Source organism: Phoca vitulina, unplaced genomic scaffold, assembly GCF_004348235.1.
Source record: "Phoca vitulina isolate PV1807 unplaced genomic scaffold, GSC_HSeal_1.0 scaffold11, whole genome shotgun sequence".
Taxonomy (NCBI): domain Eukaryota; kingdom Metazoa; phylum Chordata; class Mammalia; order Carnivora; family Phocidae; genus Phoca; species Phoca vitulina.
The window spans coordinates 11,618,926-11,642,579 of NW_022589714.1; the positions used below are offsets into that span (position 1 = coordinate 11,618,926).

The 23,654-nt window shown below is 36.8% G+C and overlaps 1 protein-coding gene across 1 annotated transcript; it reads right to left on the reverse strand.

Moving 5' to 3' along the window:
- Positions 1–3,421: 3,421 nt before the first annotated feature.
- IRAK1BP1 (interleukin 1 receptor associated kinase 1 binding protein 1) lies at positions 3,422–21,824 on the reverse strand. Its single transcript, XM_032409414.1, has 4 exons — positions 21,274–21,824; positions 13,101–13,166; positions 4,014–4,144; positions 3,422–3,910 (listed from the first exon to the last, which is right to left on the reverse strand). The coding sequence occupies exons 1-4, from the start codon at positions 21,586–21,588 to the stop codon at positions 3,640–3,642; spliced, it is 783 nt and encodes a 260-aa protein (XP_032265305.1). The 5' UTR covers positions 21,589–21,824; the 3' UTR covers positions 3,422–3,639.
- Between the last annotated feature and the right edge of the window lie 1,830 nt (positions 21,825–23,654).

Here is a 23,654-nt window from a genome sequence, read left to right on the forward strand (position 1 = left end):
GAAGGGAAACAGAGGCTAAATGATAGAATCTTTATATTTTAAAAAACAGACACACACATACCCCACCCCCATCAGATGGTAACTAACATGGTATTTGGAGAATTTTTTATTTTTTTTTTTAAATTTAGGGATCACTAACTTGTTTTAGGATCATTTAGATTAGCACTTTCTCCTGCCACTTGGGCTTTTCATCCCTTAGTGTGGAAACTAAAATAGCGTGGAAACTGTTTTGAGGTGGGATTGGTGATCATCCACAAGGAAGGTGGCTAACGGGGGTAATTGTTGGTTGGGATGTTGAAGCCAGAGCTCCACAAGAGTTGCTGAAACAGAAATATCCTCCTGATAAACAGGTTATAAAAGGGTATTATTCTTTTAGTAAAACAGCACAAATCATTCCTCTTGAAAAATATCTATTACCTTATCCTGAGAACACTGTTTGACTTGGATTGGTCACTGTGAATTCTAGTCTTTTAAACAAAACTGAACATGTTAAAGGAATTTAGGCCACATTAGATTATAAGTAGAAGCTGTCTGGCTGTAAATACAATATGCATAAAAAATAGTAAATGTTATTTTAGTTAAACTATATAGTGGGTTTTTTTGGTAATGAGTAGTAAAGCATTTGCCTCCCATATAATTTTGTAATGTAGATAATAATATATTAACTCCCATATTTGACCTCATAATTCATGTTTTATATTTTTAGGCCAGTGAGAAGAATTCCTCGCTATCAAATTCTCATCGTCAGATGGAATTAGGATATCCTCGACCTACATTGCTGAGGAGGACACATAACAAATATGGGATATGAAGTATAGCATCTTAAGTTACAAACTATTTTTCCAGGTCTTATTTATTTATGTTAAACTAAAATTAACTGTCAAATAAGAACACTGATACTTAAAAATAAGGTAAATTGCTACTATAAAAAAATGTAATCTTTACCATGTAACTGAGTAATAGAATCCTAAAATTTATCAGTAATATAAAGAAAATTTATTTACTTAATAGTATTTCCTTTTACAGAGGTGCTTGGAATATAGTGGGTCTGTTTCAGATATCCTAATGGGAATTTTTTTTCTTTCAGAAAACAGCAATTATAATTTGCTGTTTTCTGAAAAGAGTTTTTAAAAAGGACGTTCAGAAGAAAGAAATTTTGTCAGGGTTAGTTTGGGGATAGGCTTATTCCAGCAGGCCTTGTGGCACAGGTCCCCTGAGTCATTGTTAGACTCCAGTATACGCGTGTGTCAGAAATTAAACTGCCACCAATTGACAACTAAATTTGATACCCTTAGTCTTGAGCACTTTGGATGTCATAGATAAACCAGTTCAATCTTTGAAGGATTTTTTTTCTCTTGGCCACTCTACAGAATTGCAGAACTGCCCAATTTACAGGCTTTTTTTTTTTTTTTTTAAAGCACCATCTTTAAAAATTCCTGTAAATTCTAAAAAGTGTTTGGTAACTGAAAATTTGTTTTTAGGTATTTCATGCTACGCTGAAAACTTTACCAAATATGATGAAACCAAAATACAATGAAGCTACAGCTAAGAAAAATCTACCCACATAATTAAATTTTTATTGAGTATAATTTTTTTTCTTGATGTTCAGCCCCAATATACTTTTCTATCCAACTGGATAAATAAAAGCTAAAATATAATTTACTTAGCTCTTTTTTTTGAAATAAAAACATATCCTAAACTGGTTTTGTGATAATGTTTTTAATATAAGTATTTAAAAATCCATCTTAATGGAAGACTTGGAAGAGCCAACTTTTAGTTTAGTGGGGTTGGCAGTAATCAAAGAATGCAATTGCTATAATGGCTACTATTTATTGACTGACAGCTGTGGTGTGGCAGGCATTATTCTTGTGGTCTTGTATTTATCAACTTTAATCCTTATAGTAACACTGCAAGGTAGGTATTTAGCCTCATTTTATTGGTGAGGAAAGAAGCTTAAAAGAGATCAAAGTGCCTTGCTTGCTAAGTTTACCCATCTGGTAAATTTGCTCAGCAGATATTTCAGAGCCTACTCTTTGTTGGCCCTGACACTCTGCTGGGTCTGAGACTGCAGCTGTGAACAAGACAAGATCTTTATTCTAAAGGAGCTTACATTTTAGTTGTGAAGTCCGGATTTGAACACAGGGTGTCGGATCCTAAAACTTTTCTTCTTAGCTTTCACATTCTCTCCTGCCAAGGACACTACAGAGGAGATGGATAAAACTGTTTCGGTGCCACTTAACAAAGCGGGTGGAGATGTCAACTACGTACTGGAGTGTGCTGTAGGAAAGTAATATTCGTATAGGAATATGGAGATAGGTCAGAGGAAAAACCCTAGGACCCACAGCTCTGTGGTGGGGAATGGGAAGCCTATGCTACGTACCAGTCTTGGTTTATGATCACCTGCAGATAATGTGCAAGGCAACAGCAATGCCATGTACTTGCTGCTACATCTCAAATAGCCTTAAGGATCAGTATTATCTCAGTGTAAAACCCTGCACTGTCCAACATAGTAGCCATTAACCACTTTCAAGTACTTAAAATGTGGCTAGTACAATCAGGGAACTGAATTTTAAATTTTTAAGAATCTTAATTTGAAAATTGCTACCTGATGCAGAGTTACTAGCTCTTTTAAGCATGTTTGGAACAACTTGCATGTATGAATCTAGTTTTTCAACTACATTTTAGGAAATAAATACAGATCAAGTATTTCTGATGAAAATTTAGCATCTGAATTAAGATTTGTTATGATATAAAATGTATAGATTTTGAAAACTTAGCCATTAATTATTTTTAAAATATTGATTACATGCTGAAATGATAATATTTTGGACACATTAGATTAAATATTTAAACTTAGTTTCAACGCCTTTTTTTGTTTTACTTTTTTTATATGTATCTCCCAGGTAATTTTAAATTACATATGTGGCTTGCATTTACTTGTATTGGAGAGTGCTGGTATAATCAAAGGAGCCTGGTGAAGAGTATCTGGTCCCTATATTATTTTATTTCTGGCATCAAAATATTTTCCTAGTATACCTCACTATCCTTTTATCAAAAGTTGTTATATATTACTCGTCATTCTTTCTGTTCTTTCTATTCTATTAATGTTAAGAATCATGCTAATAAGACTGCCAATATTTATTCCTGTAATAGAAATATAAAAATTTTACACATCACTTATATTGTCAGTATATAATTGTGCACATATAACACATTTATTTTCAGAGTATTTCCCATAGTAAGTTTTCATTTATTTTTTTAAAAGATTTTATTTATTTATTTGACAGAGACACAGTGAGAGAGGGAACACAAGCAGGGGGAGTGGGAGAGGGAGAAGCAAGCTTCCCGCTGAGCAGGGGGCCCGATGCGGGGCTCGATCCCAGGACCCTGGGACCATGACCTGAGCTGAAGGCAGATGCTTAACAACGGAGCTACCCAGGTGCCCCCTCCCCCCCACATAGTAAGTAAGTTTTTAAAAATAGAAAGTAAACTTAGGTATTTGTGGGACTGTATTCAAGGACTGACAGATTTTGGGGAGAAATACTTTATATAATATACAATATATATTTTCAGGACAAAAGCAAACATAAAAAGTATAAAAATAAAATGACACAAACACAATATATTTTAGTTGGAATTTCAGAGGTTTTTTCTTTTCTTCTCTTTCCCCTTTACTTCAAAAGTTATAAATACTTTTGAAGCAGCATGTATTGTTGCACTTTTGATTTTTTGTTGTACAGTTAATGAACTTGAGAGTCTGGATGACTGGAGATCATCTATCTGGCCTTCCCATTCTTTCGTTTCTTCTTCTTTGATTAATAAAGGTTTTCCTAAAGTTTGGCCAACAAGGTTACAGACTTCTTGAGCTTTGCGCCATGCGTTCTCAACAGCAACAAGACAGGCTTTTCGTCTTAGGAATTAAATGCAGAGATTATTAATATGACATTCAATGAACTCTAACACTGAATAATTTTAATTAATTGGTAATTTAGTTAAAGATGTACTTAACTTACCGAAGATTCTCAACAGAACCTGGAGTATGATAGAACTGGGGTTGGCTGATGACAACAGAGCTATCTAACTTTTCAATAAGAAAGTTACAAATATTTTGCATTTTTCCAAATTCAGTAAATGTAATGCAGACCTGTAAATGAAATGACACTTGAAATTATTTTCATGGCTGATGCATTCTTTCAAAATTTTCTCTAAATATGAGTAAAAAAAGTAAAGCCAGATAACAATAAGGTCATTTTATAATATGTGACCAATAAGCCTACTTGATCCTTACAACTAAATTATTTTATTACGTTTTATTAAATCTTTTTAAAGTAGTGTCTCTACTTAACTTTTGAACATGTGAAATACAGTTATAATAACTAATGATCTTGTCTGTTAATTCTAACATCTATAGTGGTTCTGGGTGGGTTTGATTTTTTTCCTTATTGTGAGCTTTATTTCCATGCTATTTTGCATGCCAGGTAATCTTTGTAAGTTAACTTTACGGGAAGTATTGGATATTCTTGTATTTCTATAAACATTCTTTATTTTTCTAGAACTCAGCTAACTAACTTGGAAACTGATCTCTTTAGGTTTGCTTTTAAGATTTGCTAGGTGGAATTAAAGTAATGTTCAATCTGGCATTATCTCCCCCTAATGAGGCAGGACAGTTCTGTATACTCCACCTCATGCCCTGTGAATCAAGATTGCTAGTTTGGCTGGTGCTGTACCCCAGCCCTGTATGAACGCCAAACACTGTTCCCTCTAATTTTTTGGGTGATTCTTTTTCTAGCCTCAGGTCATTTCTGTACATACATGTGCTGGGTATTCTGCTGAATACTTGAGGGGGTCGGGGGGGTGTCCCCTCTGTAGTCCTCTGAAGACCTGTGTAGCCCTCTACTCTCCTACAAACTAGCTGTCTTGTTTGGCCTCTCAATTCCATTTCCTCAATACAAGGAGTTTGCCAAGCTCTGGGTTCCCTTCCCTTTGAAGCTGCCTGGACACTTAAGACAGTGATCTAGGACATGGTAGGACTTTTTTTTTTTTTTTTTAGATTTTATTTATTTATTTGAGAGCGAGAGAGAGAAAGAGAGAGAACAAGTGGGGGGAGGGGCAGAGAGAGAGGGAGAAGCAGGCTCCTCTCTGAGCAAGGAGCCCAATGCTGCATGCTGCACGGGGCTCGATCCCAGGATCCTGGGATCGTGACCGGAGCCAAAGGCAGGTGCTTAACGGATTGAGCCACCCAGGTGCACCAACATGGTAGGACTTCTTGTTTCTTTTTTCTCAGGGATCACTGTGTTTCACTTCCTTATGTCCACTCTTTTGAAAAGCACTGTTTCATATACTTTGTCCATTTTTTGGTTTCAGGTGGGAAGGTAAATCTGGTCCATGTGATTCTATCTTAGCCAAAAGAAGAAGTCTTGTCTGCCTTTTGAAGAGAAGTCTTATAGTGGTTTTTTTTGGTTTCCTTTTTTTTTTTTTTTAATACTGTATGGTATTAGTCAGAATACCAATCTATCTCCCCAGGTTTACCCAGGTTGCTAGTTTTTAACCTCTGGATAGTTTAAAAATTTGCATTTCCTTCCTGGTTGAAAATCAAAGCTCCAAAATGCCTGTAGGCTGCCTTTAATAATAAATACAGGGTGCACGTGGGTGGCTCAGTTGCTTGAGCATCTGACTCTTCGGCTCAGGTAATGATCTCAGGGTTGTGAGACTGAGCCCCTTGTTGGGCTCCGGGCTCAGCAGGGAGTCTGCTTGAAGATTCTCTCCCTCTGTTCCTTCCCCCACTTGTGCTGTTTCTCACTCTCAAATAAATAATCTTTAAAAAAGAATGAAAAATACAGGGATGCCTGGGTGGCCCAGTTGGTTAAGCATGCGACTCATTTCAGCTCACATCACGATATCAGGGTTGTGAGATTAAGATTCTCTCTCTCTCCCTCTGCCCCTCCCCACTGCCTGTGTGCTCACTCTCTCTAAAAAAAAAAAAAAAAAGACAATCTATCTCATACTTCTGCATAGTTATGCATTTGCATAGTCCATGAAACAGACAGTCCTCTGTCTTTTGTTGCTATATTTAATCTATAACAGTGTCACAGAGGCACTGTACATATATTTCATTACATGTTATGAAATATGGCAAGATTTACAGTGCCTCTGTGGAAGTTGGAAGGTAACTAAATTTGAGAGTTCAAAGGGTTTCTCTGCATGCAGATTAAAGTGATTGAGCATAATAGGTTTCAAGTATCAACAAAAGCAATTCTTTGCTATATAAGTGCCCTTGAATTCAATTTTATTTTTTTTAAAGATTTATTTATTTATTTTAGAGAGAGAGAGTGAATGAGTGTGGGGAGGGGCAGGAGAGGGAGACAGAAACTTTAGCAGGCTCCTTGCTGAGCTCAAAGCCTGATGCAGGGCTTGATCTCAAGAACCTGAGATAATGACCTCAGCGGAAACCAAGAGTCAGACACTTAACTGACTGTGCCACACAGGGGCCCTGAAATAAATTTTATTTTAAAAAATTATTCCAATTTCTACTCTGATAGCTTAAAACAAAAATAATGTTTATAAATATACCTGCTTTGCTGTGAAACATGCTGAATCTTTTGTATGCATCCTTGGTATTCTTTGCTATTAAAAAAAGAAGTATATGGGGGCGCCTGGGTGGCTCAGTCGTTAACCGTCTGCCTTCGGCTCAGGTCATGATCCCAGGGTCCTGAGATCGAGCCCCACATCGGGCTCCCTGCTCGGCGGGAAGCCTGCTTCTCCCTCTCCCACTCCCCCTGCTTGTGTTCCCTCTCTCGCTGTGTCTCTCTCTGTCAAATAAATAAAATGTAAAAAAAAAAAAAGAAGTATATGGAAGGAAGGACAGTGAAAATTCCTAAGCAGTTTGCAGAAAAGATACTAATTCTTTCTTCTTCAATTCCCCACCACCTCTAATTATCTGAGGCAAATCTAGTTCCACAGAATCAGGTTTAACATGTGGTACTTACTTGCTCTATTTTTATAAATAACAGGAAAAGCTATCTGTTGAGATCAGCTCCGGAGCTGCTCAAACAAGATTTTCTCTGCCCTGCATCCCTCTCATCACTAGCATGACTTAAAAAGTTAGCAGATGAGCTTTTAGAAGTACATCTACATTGGTAAACAGACTATCAGCTCTTTGTCTTTGTCCCAAACCATGGACAAACTATAGTTTAGGAATGTGTGGGTTAAATAATTAACAAGAAGTAAATTTGGTAGAAAAAACCTGTATTCTGCTTTTTCTAACAGTTTAAGAACTGTTTTAAGCCTTCCAATGCCCTGAACTTCTGCTTTTAAATTCAGCAATGTGGTATATAATCAATACATAGCTAGGTAGAAATACAAGTTAATGAAGCAGAGTCACTTTACTAAAAAATAGAGATGTTGCATCACATTATTTAAAAAGAGCTATTCAGGATAAAAAACTTTCAATCTATCTCATACACTGAAGATAAAAAATTTAAGATAAATTCATATATCATATTCAGAATCCTCATTATATTTTTCATCACAGTAAAATAATGTGATTACAAATGTATACACATACATAGATTTTACTATCTTGTATTAGCTATATTAAATTACAAAACAGATTGATACATAAATGCTTCCCATCTCTTTGGTCAAGAAGAATCATTAGTTTAGAAATTTTAGTACTAAAAAAGAAACTGAACTCCAAAATAGGTGAGTTTTTTCTTTTTTTTTTTTAAGTAGACTCTACCCCTAACATGGAGTTCTAATTCATGACCCCAAGATCAATCATCACATGTTATGCTGACTGAGCCAGCCAGATACCCCCCAAATAGGTGCGATTTTAAGTGCTTTTGATTAATTTGTCTCCTATTGGATAAATCAAATCTCAGTTTATTAAAAATTTCTGCAAATGAGACTTCTGAATTATTGCTAATCTCAATTACCATAAAGAAACAGGCCAAAAGCCTCTTTAAAAATACTTATAGTTCTAATTTCCCCAAAAGGCAAGTGGATAACACTGAACAAACTACATGTAGTAGGCTAGACACCTTTCAATTCTAAGCAAGATTCTAGAACAGATTATTTTAAAAATTAGTTTGTAAGAAATTAGAAAAGAAAGAAAAAAGGTTTCTATGAGAAGGAAAGAATAGGGCCTTTTGATTCATTTTGTTTCATTGCCATAGGCCTCAAGCAGTTTGCATGCTTTCTTTTCTTTTTCGTATTGCCACAATCTAGTCTTTTCTTCCCTCTTTAAATCTCCCCCGGCTTTCTTGGTCCTGTCTCTGAAGAAAAGAATGTAAGTCTGTCTCATTTTAATGGTCTTCAAGAAGGCATCCAGGAATAACAAAATAAGAACACAGGAATTTAAGACTAAAATCTTACCAGGTTCTCTAAGTACTGAGTTTCTTGATGGGATATTAAGTAGAAAACTCATCTGACTTTTAACTTTGCTTTTATTCTTGGGAGTGAAGTTCACCAACACGATGCTTTTCTTCTAAACTCTTATCTTCTGAACCACTGCCAAATTATTTCTATCCAAAGGCCAGTCTATTGAGCATGTAGATTTGAGAGTATTAAGAACAAGTCATGATGTACTAACTTGACTTCCTAGCTGGCAAGTTACCAGAGAAATACTATAGCTATAAAGGATTTATATTTTGCTTATTTAGACAAGTCTTAGTATATACTGACATATAGTCTTCATGGCAACACTGTTGGTTAGTGTCATAGTTGATTAATGCTACTTAATATTTTTATTAATTACACAGATGGGTACACAGATGATCAGATCAGCAGGTGACAGAAAGCTGGCAGGATGGACTATAAACCCTGCTTGATAAAATCAAAATCCAAAAAGATCCTAATAGGCTAGAAATACAAGTCAAATCTCATGGATAAAATTTTACAGAGGTAAACTTAAACTCTTATACTTCATTTTGAAATAGCAATAACGAAGTATAAAATAGGAGAAATATGATTTAAAAGCAGCATATGAGAAAGACAGTTAAATTAATTGTAATTACTAATTATGACTGTGAGCTCAAAAGAAGGTAACAATGTGATGCGAGTGTTAGAAGTTCAGTCTTAAACATTCCCGGATAAAGGAGATAATCGTCTTTCTCTAGTATGGACTGGCTAAATCACAATTAGGACACTATAGCTGTAGGTGCTCTAGATGGAAATTGGTAAGCTCAATAAAGAGTTTGTCTTACTATAAGAAGTGATTAAAGAAACTGGGGATTCTTACCCCTGGAGAAGAAAAAAGGAGCATCAACATGATACTGAACTTCAGGTATCTACCTGAAGGAACAAGTTGTTCTTCTTGGAGAGGTACATAATGGATGAATAGTAGTAAGTCAATTCTCTCTTAATGTTACAAAATTTTGTATTGACTAGATGTCTGAAAATGGAATAAACTTTATATTCATGCATGTACATAGTTTCTAACCTTCAATATTATCTTTAAAATAAAGAGAAGGAGCAGGGTAGGTGGGAGTTTAGATAAAGAATCTCTAAAGTGCCTTTCAGGATGTAAATTTTAGTTATGTAATATGCTACCATCTGATCTTACTTTTTTTTTTTTTCTAAAGATTTTGTTTTGACAGAGAGAGACACAGTGAGACACAAGCAGGGGGAGTGGGAGAGGGAGAAGCAGGCTTCCCGCTGAGCAGGGAGCCCGATGCCGGGCTCGATCCCAGGACGCTGGGATCATGACCTGAGCCGAAGGCAGACGCTTAACAATTGAACCACCCAGGTGCCCCTGATCTTACTTTATATATTTAACTGTCCATGAGAATATTGGTATATGTTAGACATTATTTTGTACCTTGTGACCCCTGATCTCCACTGACTGCTGATGCTGACCTAAGAGCAATCATGTATCAGACTGCAGGATATAAGAATTCTGGCTATCAGGGAACACTATACAAAATATAATCAGATTCTCTGAAGAAATTGAGTATAAGACATTAAGAAGTAAGTGTAGCAGAAGGAAGAGGAGCAGTGTTTAGCCAAGTCCTCATTTAGTCATATTCTTACAGCAAAACAAGCAGCTCTAATAACATTTTCTATAACTGCACAGTGAGTCCCTAAAACAACTCGTCTGAAAAACATGCCAGTTTTCCATGAAGCCTGTCTGTGTATTTGCTGGGACCATTCTTTTTCCTCCTTACTTCCTGGTTTTACCTTCACAATAAACCCCATTAACTTAACATAACCTGGGCCCAATGTACATTCACTACAGCCTGAAGTCCTGATAGGTAATAACTACTGGAGGAGTTCCAGAATAACTCCCGGCTTTTGATCTCCATAATATGGAATCTTACTACTCTGTTCTTCATCCTGTTGCGGGTTTTTTTTTTTTTTTTGGACATCCAATCTCTATTGTGAATATCACCCAAAGAGCCCCAAATTGGAAAACCTATTTTAAGAAAACAATTGATATGAGACAATGATATCATAGTGTATATCATAAAAATCATTAAAAATATTAAAACTTTTTACATCTGAGAAGTAACTCCCTTTTTTAAAAATTGAAGTATAGTTGGCATACAATGTTACATTAGTTTCAGGTGTACAACACAGTGATTCAACAAGTCTATACCTTTTTTTTTTTAAAGATTTTAAGTAATCTCTACATCCAACATGGGGCTCCAACTTAACAACGCCAAGATGGAGAGTCACATGCTCCACCAACCAAGCCAGCCAGGTGCCCCAACAAGTCTATGCTCACCAGAAGTGTGGCTACCATCTGTCACTGTACAACACTATTAGAATACTATTGACTATATTTCCTATGCTGTACCTTTCATTTCTGTGACTTACTCCTTCCGTAACTGGAAGCCTGTACCTCCCACTCCCCTGCACCCATTTTGCCCATTCCCCCAGGGCCCCTTCATCCTGTTTTGAAAGATACTTTTCAATCCCAACTACTATAAAATAAATTTTGCCACATGGATCCCTAAAATTATCATGAGCAATTTTAAAATCCCTTGAGATAGTTCAATTAATTGATAATTTTAAGTGGAGAAATCACAAAACTATTAAATAAGTACAGGAGCAACAATGTTTGTAGAAATGACTATCTCAAAGAGGTAAGAAGCCAGGATTCTAATTTCCATTCTAATTCTTGTAATAGTCTTTGAGGAGTCTGAGCCCAAGTTATCTGAGATTAAAGTCACATCTTTAAAATTAGAAAAATAATCTATTATCTGCCTGAAGGTAGGACTAGGTGATTTCTTGAGATATTTCCCACCTCTAAAGATGAAGATTATCTGGGGCACCTGGGTGGCTCAGATGGTTAAGCATCTGCCTTCAGCTCAGGTCAGGATCCCAGGGTCCTGGGATTGAGCCCCATGTCTGGCTCCTGGCTTGGCAGGGAGCCTGCTTCTCCCTCTCCCTCTGCCTCTCTCCTGCTCATGCTCTCTCTCTCTATCTCTATCTCTCTGTCTCAAATGAATAAATAAAATCTTTAAAAAAAAAAAGATAAAGATTATCTGACTAGATAAATAAGAGTCCACTCTAACTCCATTCTTGTTTGCTTTCTGTGATGAGGAGGCAGTATGGACCTAGCACGTATCCCAAGATGTTTGGAAGCTTGAAACAAAGAGCAGTCCTATAACCTAACCACAATTATAACATACTCTGATTTCATAATATCCTGATTATAAAATCTTTAAAGATAAGTAAAAAGTATAGGCAGTTGTAGGAACTAAATGTTATCATTGAGTGTACAAAAAATATTTTGTTCTTTTTAATTTGGGCAAAGGGTTAGTGCCTTTTTATTTTTTTTTATTTTTAAAATTATTTATTTTAAAGATTTTATTTTATTTTTAAAGATTTTATTTATTTATTTTAGAGAGAGGGACAAAGAGAGCACGAGCAGAGGGGAGAGGTAGAGGGGGAGGGATAAGCAGGCTCCCTGCTTAGCAGGGAGCCTGACATGGGGCTTGGGGCTCCATCCCAGGACCCTGAGATCATGACCTGAGCTGAAGTCAGACAGACGCTTAACCAACTGAGCCACCTAGGTGCCCCTTAAAGATTTTATTTTTGGGGCGCCTGGGTGGCTCAGTTGGTTAAGCGACTGCCTTTGGCTCAGGTCATGATCCTGGAGTCCCTGGATTGAGTCCCGCATTGGGCTCCCTGCTCAGCAGGGAGTCTGCTTCTCCCTCTGACCCTAACCCCTCTCATGTGCTCTCTCTCATTCTCTCTCTCTCAAATAAATAAATAAAATCTTAAAAAAAAAAAAAAAAAGATTTTATTTTTAAGTAATCTCTACACCCAACATGGGGCTTGAACTCACAACCCCAAGATCAAGAGTTGAAAGCTCTACCGACTAAGCTAGCCAGGTGCCCCAAGTGTTTTTTATTTTTAAAGATTTATTTATTCCTTTTAGAGAGAGAGAGTGTGCATGCACATGTGGGGAGGGGGGCAGAGGGAGAGAGAGAATCTTAGACTCCCTAGTGACTCTAAGTTCAAGACCTGAGCCAAAATCAAGAGTCCAATGCTTAACCAACTAAGCCACATGGGCACCCACAAGAGGTTTTTATATTTAAATAAAATTTAACTTACCACAACACAGTAAAATTGCATTACAAAAGAAAAGAATGTTGAAAAATGTTTCAATCCTTATGTTAGGACTTTATTAATTTGCTTTTTATCTGAGAAGAAATTTCTCTCCTACAGTGTTTCCTGCTCACAAAGTGTTAACTTTACTAAAATTTTATTAGGTGGCAATTAACTGCCACTTCCTTCTTGCTATATTTATTCCATTTCAAAATGATTTCTCTCAAATAAATCTCATTAAAATTTATTTTAAAAGCTCACACAGGGGCACCTGGCTGGCTCAGTGGGAAGAGTATGCGACTCTTGATCTTGAGGTCGTGAGTTCGAGCCCCATGTTGGGTGTAGAGATTACTAAAAAAAAAAAAAAAAAAATAAGTAAACAAAAAAACCCCACAGATATTAACACCAAAAATGATTTTGAGAAAAATAATTTTTATCAATACCATGAGAAGCATTTCTCCTGTACATTTCAAGAATAAAAATAAATGCAAATTGTCCCCACAAAGTCATGCTGTTTCCAATTATTTGTTATGATAAGTACATACCTCTGCTTCCATATGATAAGCATTTTCCACTCTTCTAAAGTCCTTTGTCACAGTTACATTTTCTGCCTGAAGCACAAAGTACAAGAGTATGATTACTAAAAGGTTTGGCTACTAAATGCAATGACTCTAAAACATAAAGTAGAAACCTGAACTTATTAAAATCAGAATGACAGAGTACAGAAAGAACTGGTTTGCCTGATGTTTAAAACTTCCTTAAAAGTTACATAAAATAACTTTAAAGTCTACAAATATTTGCTGAAAATTTCATAACTGTCACTCCATTTGTAGTAATTTTTACATTAGCTTGTACAAAAAGTATGAACTTAGAGAGGTATACATATGAGGAATTATTTGTACATAAAGCATTTTGAATGTTACAGGAGTGTCTGCTGATCATGCTAAATAAACCTAAATTTGTTTCACCGTAGATATATTCCTGGTAATGTTTGGCTGGTGGGCTCCCACACAAAATACGAGATTTTCTGCTTATCTATAAGGTAATGGTTCCTAAGCAGAAGGCAATTTTGCGTCCCAGGGAAATCTGTTAATGTCTGGAGACATACTCGATTGTTAAAATGGGCTAGGGGAGTACGCTACCGTGATGCAGTAAGTAGACAGTGTGAATAAATGCTCCTGTTTGCCAGGAACTGAGGAGGTTCCTAAGACATGGGACTGTCAGCTGCAAAACTGGGACAGTCCCCAGTAAATCAGGACAAGTTGGTTACCTGATGGGTAGGGCCAGGAATATAGCTAAATATTCTACAATGTATAGGACAGCTTCCCATAACAAAGAATTATCTAGTCCAGGATGTTAAAAATAGTGCTGAGATTGGGAAATCCTGCCATATTGGGTACAAACTAAAAAATACTAAAATATTCCAGCCTAGTCCATTAAGTTTTCCCAAGTAAGCTCCTGGGAAGCTATTTTATATCCAAATTTTATAAAGGGCAGATTTTAAAACACAAAATGGTCAGTATAAGAATAACTACTTAAGTCTATGAAGGCAGCAAGGTAACATTCTCAATAGGTATAAAAAACCATGTTATGGCAGGAGTAAACTTAAAAAGGATAAACATGAAGAAAACCATAAAACTTTATATAAAAAAATGCTTGAATACATGGACCCGATACAATATTATAAAATCAGCAATTCTCCTGAAATTAATATATAAACAATGCAAAATATGAACAGAAGTTTTATTTGGACTGTAGAGTTTTATACTGTCTGGATTTTCTGATCGTATCCCCATGGTGTCATTTAACATGTCCCTTGCAGAAAGGAAATCTTTTTAGTAGAAAAGTAATGAGGGGAGAAGTTGCCCTACAAATGTTTTACAAAGATATAATAATTTAATAATGTGGTACTAATGTAGGAACATAACCAGGATGAAAAGAACTAGTATTCTGAAACTGATCCAAGAATGTCTGAAGATTGCAAATATAATACCAGTAACATTTCAAACCAGTAGGCACAAGAAGCAATATGGAATCCTCATGTCATACATTCTGCCCCTACTTTCTCTAAGTAGCAACTATGTGGCTCAAGGTAAATCCTAATAGGTCTAAAATAGGTCACACCTAACTTGCTACAAGATTAGGTTAAAAATGGGGAGAAATCCAAATCTAAGCTAATTAGTATATGCCATTTCTCTGGCCACAAAGACAAATTTAGGTTGTCCATTTACAGTGAACTATAGGAATATTTTTTATGTGGTTGCAGGAAATAAGAACTATTGTCTTTCTTATTATGGTACAGTATGTGGTGTAAGGCTTGGGAATGTTGCAGCCATTTTGGTATCATGCAGGAAGCTGCAGGAAAGCCAGGAGAACTGCATCAAATATAGAGGCTTGGGGCGCCTGGGTGGCTCAGTCGTTAAGCCTCTGCCTTCCGCTCAGGTCATGATCCCAGGGTCCTGGGATCGAGCCCCATGTCAGGTTCCCTGCTCCGCGGGAAGCCTACTTCTTCTTCTCCCACTCCCCCTGCTTGTGTTCCCTCTCTCACTGTGTCTCTCTCTGTCAAATAAATAAATAAAATCTAAAAAAAAAAAAAAAGAAATAGAGCCTTGACCATTGCATACCTGAAGCGCATATTACCCATTTAAGGTTACGTAAAGCAATACTTCTATTTTTTTTTATTTATTTAAAAATGTTTTAATACTTTTTACTTTTAAAGGCAATTCCAATTAGGTTCTTGCACAAGCAGTAAGGGATAAGATTTCAGTACATGATTTCAGTATAGCAACTGACCATTTAGGAGAAAATAAAACCCTTTTCCTTACACCAAAATAAATTCCAACACAGCAAATATTTAATGTAGTATAAAGGGTCCCTAAAGGTTCCAGGAAATATTAGTTAATGGTTATATAACCTTAAGCTTCCGAAGGACCCAATAAGTGTTACACCAAAGGCAAGAAACATACAGAAAAGATTAATGAATTTGACTAAATAAAACGTAAACATTTTGAATGTTCAATACTGTAAAAAGTTATATGGCAAATATGAAATTGGGAAAATTTTTGCAATACATGAAAGACAGAATTATTGATAATCTTAATTTTAACATTCCATTAAATTAATCTTGAAAAAGAAGGACAAAGCTAGAGGTATCACAATCCCAGATATCAAGATATACTACAAAGCAGCAGTAATCAGAACAGTAAATATTGGCACAGAAATAGACACATAGATCAATGGAATGGAAGAGAGAGCTCAGAAATAATCCCACACTTACATGGCCTATAACAATCTACAACAAAGGATGCAAGAATATACAATGGGATAAAGGCAGTCTCTTCAACAAATGGTGCTGGGAAAACTGAACGGCTACATGCAAAAGAATGAAACTGGACCACTTTCTCACATCATACATAAAAATAAACTCAAAATGGATTAAAGACCTAAATGTGGGACCTGAAACCATAAAATTCCTAGAATAAAACATAGGGACCTGAAACCATAAAATTCCTAGAAGAAAACATAGGCAATAATTTCTTTGACATTAGCCATAGAAACATTTGTCTAGATATGTCTCCTCTGGCAAGGGAAACAAAAGCAAAATTAAACTATTGGGACTATACCAAAATCAAAAGCTTTTACACAGGGAAGGAAACCATCAACAAAACAAAAAGGCAATCTACTGAATGGGAGAAGATAATCTGCAAATGATATATCCCATAAGGGGTTAATATCCAAAACAGATAAAGAATTTATACAACTCAGCACCACAAAAACAAATAATCTAATTAAAAAATGGGCAGAGGACCTGAATAGACATTCTTCCAAAGAAGGCATCCAGATGGCCAACAGACACATGAAAAGATGCTCAACATCACTCATCTCAGGGAAATGCAAATTAAAACCATAATGATAATGAGATATCACCTTATATCTGTCAGAATGGCTAAAAAACACAAGAAATAACAAATGTTGGTGAGGATGTGGAGAAAAGGAACCCTTGTACATGACTGGTGGGAATGCAGACTGGTGCAGCCACTGTGGAAAACAGTATGGAGGTTCCTCAAAAAGTTAAAAATAGAATTACCGTATGATCAGTAATTCCACTACTGGGTATTTACCCAAAGAAGACAAAAACACAAATTCAAAAAGATATCTGCATCCCTATGTTTATTGCAGCATTATTTATAATAGTCAAGATATGGAAGCAATCTAAGTGTCCATCTTTAGGTGAATGCATAAAGAAGATGTGAGACAGACATTCAGACACACACACACACACACACACACACACACACTGGACTATTACTCAGCCATAAAAAAAGAAAGAAATCTTGCCATTTGCAACAATATGGATGTTTCTAGAGTATATAATGCTAAGTAAGATAAGTTAGCCAGAAAAAAGACAAATACCATATGATTATACTCATATGCAGAATTTAAAAACCAAAGCAAATGAACAAACAAACAAAAGAGACAAAAAAGACTCAACTACAGAGAACAAACCAGTGGATGCCAGAGGGAAGTGCGGAATAGGTTATAGATAGAGCGATAAAATGGATTAAGAGTACAATTATCTTGATGAGCACTGAGAAATGTACAGAATTGTTGAATCATTATACTGCACAGCTGAAACTAATTTTTTTAAAACTTCCCATAAATTAATGAAGAAAAGACAATAGAAAAAATGGACAAAGTATTACGAATTGGCAATTTACATGAAAAAAAGCTTAGCCTCAGTGTAAAAAAGAGTAAAACACAGGAAATGACAGTAACATTTTTTTGACTACTGAATTGGCAAAGTTAAAAAAGAAAATAATACCCACTATGCCAAGGATATATTTATAGTGAAGATGTAAACTTTTCATCCTAGACTGTAATTTTTCATAAGCCTTAAAAGTATGTATAAGCCAGGAATTAATGTCTAAAAAACATAATTAAAAACATGTATAAATATCTAGCAACAAGGATATTCATTTTGTCACCATTTTTAATAATGAAAAACTGAAGCCAACTCATATGATGCGTTCAATCTATTCCTACTACTCCCTATCTTAATTTGAACGCACCCAGAAATGGACCCTGATACAAGGATGTGAGTACAAGCACTTAATTTTTAAGATGATCCCAAGAAATACTATAGGAGAGTGGGAAGTGAAACGAAAGGAAGGCAAGCCATTAAAGTATGCATTGTCAAGGAGTCACTACTGTGGGCCACTGGAACTTATTCCTGCAGAGAAACTCTGGGAACCAGGGCAGAACACATGCCTCCGTTATCCTGCCCAAGGGGTAAAGTCTCTTTCCACTCACTCCCCTCAGTTGTTAGTTGAAGGCTGCTAGAGCTTGAGAAGGATTGTTAATTCTCTGGCACTACTGGCTGGCCCACTTGGAGGTGGAGCCAGGAAAAACTGCATCAGGGAAAAACTGGCAAGGAATTCACAAGTGTTGGCAGATGGAAGTTGGGCCTGTATGCACACAAATGTGAAGTGCCAAGGGATACAAGTGTGGGGGTATCAATAGCATCTGCTACATCCCCTACTTAAAACTCAATCACCCACTGCCAAGACAATAAAGCAGCAACATACTACAGTGGGTAAGAGCAAGAGCTTTGAGGTCAAAATTCTTGACTGGAGTCGAAACTCTGCCACCTCCTAGCTGTTTGACCTTGGGCAACCTACCTGCCAATAATCACTCTGATCCTGAGAGTTCTCATCTCTAAATAGCAACTGAAATGCCAGTTTCATGTCAAATGAGACAACATTTGTAAAAGGTCTAGCAATTAAGCAGGTTTTTTTTTTTTTTTAATCACCAATAATATCCAAACTCCTCAATATAGCAAACAAGGCCTTCCTCCATGTTCTGTCTACAGCTTTCTTCTTCAGTCTTATCTTGATTCTCCTCCATTTCCCCCAGGTACTCCTGTGTCCTAGCCAAAATGAACTGCATATAGTGCTCTGAATACACATACTTGCTGCATTCTAGCGTGGAACTGGAATGCTTTACTTTCAGTCACTGTTCAAGATCTGACACAAAGAGTCACTCACTTCCATTATGAAATCTTTCTGGAATTTCTCAAGTAAAATGAACATTATCTCCTTTCTTATTCTACTGCATTGTCTCATGTACATGTTTTCTTCACAACACTTCTATATATTAGTCTATTCCTATCATAAGACTCCTTCAGCACAGTGCCTAAGTTTTACTCATTCTCTATTTTTGGTGCCCAGCAACATGCACCTATTACACATTTATTGAAAAAAAAATACAATTATGAGTAGGCAAATATTAAAGCTTACAGCCTATGGAGGGAACATATAAACCAGAAAGCAAAATAATTACATATCACATTAAATGCTATTTTAAAATGAACAGTGATAGGAAATGCTTAAAAAATGTTTGATGGTTGAATAAGTAAATACTGCTTAGAACTTAAAACATTTTTCTATGAAAACAACACTAAAAATGAGGGTATGCCTTCACATGTGAAACTATATATGATCATAAAATAACCTATAGTTGATCTATCATGTAGTTGAATAGTTTATTTAGTGCTTCATTTTTTTTTAGTCATTCAAAAACCATTTTTTGAGTATATATTATGTGATGTGTATAAAGCATAACCCATGAATGCAAAGCAAGTGACAGAAAATGGTCCGAGCTCTGGAGAGGTTTAGAATATGAAGGAGACAACAGTAAAGCAACAATTAAAATACAGAATGGTAAGTTGTTTTTTTTTCTTGATGTAGTGTTCCATGATTCATTGTTTGCGTATAACACCCAGTGCTCCATGCAGAACGTGCCCTCCTCAATACCCATCACCAGGCTAACCCATCCCCCCACCCCCCTCTCCTCCAGAACCCTCAGTTTGTTTCCCAGAGTCCACAGTCTCTCATGGTTCGTCTCCCCCTCCAATTTCCCCCTCTTCATTTTTCCCTTCCTACTATCTTCTTTTTTTTCTTTTTTTTTTTTAAACATATAATGTATTACTTGTTTCAGAGGTACAGGTCTGTGATTCATCAGTAAGTTTTATTACAAGTGGGGAATGGAGTGTGGTATGGAAGAGACTAGTGTTATGTTAGAAAAGGAATGTCAAGGAGGTGAGCTTGGCTGGTTGTTAAAGGAAAAAATGGGAGTCAGCTAGTCAAGGAGGGAAGAGAGATGACAGAAAATGAGAGAGAATTAGGCTCCACCTATGAAGAAGGAATCTGGAATATGAGGAGACCTTTAAGTAGGGGAGGGATGTTTAAAAACCCAAAACTCCAAAGTCTAAAATGAATAAAGACTGTGAAAACCCATAATTCATCCTCAAAAGTAACATAAATGATTTTTTGAATTATCTACTGAACAGATTACCTACATGACTGTTTTCTTCCATTAGCAGAGATAATTGGGAGATTACTGACCTTCTATGTCTTGCCTTGAACACTGAACCCTAATGTAATTATTAAGTTAGATGTAGTAATTTATTGCTTTACATATTAGAAGTTACAGCCATGTGAGCTTGGTATACATTTTATGTAAATAACTTAAGAATTAGTTATATTATGTGAACAGCACTGCAGCACTAGCAACAGTTTTGAGGAAATTTTTTCTACATATTAAACCATTTAATTCACATTGTTTATAATTAGCATTTGAATTCTTTTAAACTGTAAAGTCATTGAGACATCTTTTCCAAATGACTTTCTAAATAACTCTTATGTTTATAAATGCAGTACAAATATATTTTTTCCTTAAAATAAAGACTTGCTTTTTGGGCCCGTGCCATGTCTAACAATAGACAGGAAGCACTTTTATGAACTTGGTGTTACCCTGGATAAATCACAACTCTGGCCTTTTGAGTCCTACTGTGTAAAATGAGGGAATTGAGATAGTTGACCCATTCTACGGCTTCTAATTTTCTTGCATTCTAATTATCTGGAGCCAATTATGGTTGGAACAAATGTAGATTTTAGTTTCAGGAAGACAAGAGTTCAAATGCCATCCTAGCTGAAGTTTAGAGCATTATTTAACCTCTTTAAATCTAAATGGGGATATTAAAACCTGCCTAACAGAGCTGTTGTTCAGATTAAATAAAGCTGGTTCATTTTTTTCTTCTTAGAAGTAGAGTTGAGGTAAGATTTATTTAGTGTCTGTTTCATGGACATCTCTGGTAAGTAGAGGTATTTCATTTATGTGGCATCTACAATATACTGGCTTAATTGTTTTGAAAGTTAAAACTCAAATAATTGCAGAAATTCTTTATGTCTTTATTAAACGATAATGGATGCAATTTTCCTCCCCACGTTACTGTTTGCAAAAAATACTGAAGAACCACTCCATGCGAAGCTTAACATGGTTGGGAGAGAGCAGGCCGAGTTTTCACTTGTTAATTGTATGGTGCAGAATCAAAACAAAGACTGACTTACATCTAATGTGTCAAGTCTAACAGTTCATCATATCGAGGTTAAAAACAAAATTATTGCGGCAAATATCGCCAAATAAAAACCTACTCGATTTGCATTCTTGTACTTTATAAGTCACTGCGGCCAATGACGACTTTGTTGGCCGAAGTTTCACTCCGCCAGGTTCTGGCGCTCTGTGATACCAACGAGACGAATGTGCCCCAGACACTCAAGACCCTGCCCACCTGCACCAGGCTCCAGGGACCGTTGGGGCCGGAACCTCCGCCTCCGGTTTTTGCGGTCCGGCCGGAGGCCTCCCCTACGAAGCTCTCACCTGCAGGCCCTGCTGCCGGAGGCTCTGCGTGATGTAGTCCAGGCGGCGGCAAACGCTCTTCTTGGCCTCAGCCGCCGCCTCCTTGGTGCTGCTCACTAACACCGCCACCTGCGCCCGGTCCGGGCTCGCGGACACGTCCGCGGTGCCGCTTACGTGCACCTCGCGGGTGGCAGTTTGGGTCTGTGCTGAGGTGAGGGGGCGGCGGAGGCCGGGCAGCGACTCACCGCCCGAGACCACGTTGTTCTCCCGGCCCCGGTCAGCCCAGGGAACCAGTTCCACGAACACCCGCGACTGAGGGGCCTGTTGTAACGACATAGTGATGGTGGCTGTGTTTCCATAGCAACGCAGAGCCTACGGTGGCCGAAGGAGCCAAAGCGCCCCAGGGCTTTCTTGTGCGCGGCGCAAAGGATTCCGGGATGGGCTTGGAAGCCCCTGAGTTTCTTGAGGGTGCGAGCTGTGAGTAGGATTGTACCTCCTTTACAAGGTGTTGGCTGGGCACGTCATTATAGTTTTTAGCGTGTTTACCTTAGGGCTTTCAAAATCTTAGTGAGTTTTCTCTGCGGCCTCCCTTTTATTTTATTTTATTTTATTTTTTAAATGTTATTATGTTATGTTAGTCACCATACAGTACATCATTGGTTTTTGATGTGGTGATCCACGATCTGTTGTTTTCGTATAACACCCAGTGCTCCGTGCAGTACGTGCCCTCCTTAATACCCATCACCGGCTAACCAACCCCCCCTCCCCCTTCCCCTCTAGAACCCTGTTTGTTTCTCCGAGTCCACAGTCTCTCATGGTTCATCTCTCCGCCTTCCCATGCCCACCGCCGCCTGACCCCCTGACTAGCATACCTCCGAGGAAGCTCCAGAGAGGCCAGGCTGGGCAAAGTGGGATTGCTTTTATACTTCTGTGAGGCCGGTCTGCGATTGGCCCCCGCCTTGTCTAATTTGACTTTATCGTTCCTCTTGGACACAGCTTTTTGAGGCTCCACAGCGCCGTGGTAAGGGAGAGATTTCTGTTGGAATGAACTGCTTTCTGCCAATTCGATCTTGGGAGTTTATAATTCCTCGAGTTTCAGTTTCATTGTCTTTAAAGTATATGGATAATACATTTCACATTTACAGTATGGTTTTAAGTGCTTGCCATATGGGAAGCAAAGAAAAAATAATGGATAGCCAATACTAGTAATAGATCTGACATAATTTCGGCTCTTGAATTTTCTCTAAAGTCTCTAGAATGGTTCTGGCTTTGAATATGGACAGGAGAGACTCAATAGGTATCAAAGTACATTCACCATGAACATTGTTGATCCAGTACAACTTAGATCTTATCTGTACCCCTTTCTTGAGAGAAAAACACAAACTTCAACCCATTGATCCCCATTAGGGGGTATTTCTTCTTACCACTAAGCATGTAAAAGGTACTTTTACACAGATAGCACCCCTTTTGTCCCATGAGGAAAAAAAAAAAACACCCTTTTTAAAATAACTAATTAAAAAAAGAAAGACAACCAATCTCTTGAAAAGAGACTGAAAAAGCCAACTGACAATCCTCATGAAGTTCATTCTCTATAATTTTTCTCTTATTTTTGATTAGTAAGATAAAAAAATTCAAGTAAATCAGATGGTACCCCCTTCACTCTTTCATTTGGTTCATATCTGGGTTAAAGTAATTTTGTATCTATTTTGATGTTTATTGTTAGCTAAAACCGATTATGTGGTTTTTTAATTCAAGAACTTTTCCTCCGTAAATTTTTGTAATTTTAAACCTCCAAAGTAACGTGTCTTGAATTTGATGGAAAATTCTTTTTCCCTAATGATAAATGTGGAACAATATAATCTTCAAAATGAATTATTGAATGAATGAATGTCATTAGTACAAAACAACAGGGGTTTTAACTGCATATAAGTATTTAGATATACTTAATAGATTAAAATAAATGGGAAAATGAGTAAATAGTATGGGGATAATTGATTAGTTATATGAAAAAAGAATTGATCTGTATCTTACATCATACACTGAAAGTAAAATTCAGATGAGATAAAAAAATTGGAAGAAGATAAAGGTGAACATAAATATACTGGAAAATGGAAGAACTTAATATCTACCTACCATATATCTATCATCTTTTATCTGTCATCTATCCATCCATCCATCCATCTATTCATCCATCATATCTATCTATCTACCTACCTATTATCTATCAATCAATCTATTATCTATCCATCCATCCTATCTACCTATCAGTTATCCATCTCTATATTATCTATCCATCCATCCTATGTATCACTTATCTACCTATGATCTATCCATCCATCCATCCATCCATCCATCATATCTATTTAACATCTATCTATCATCTATCATCTGTCTATATCTAG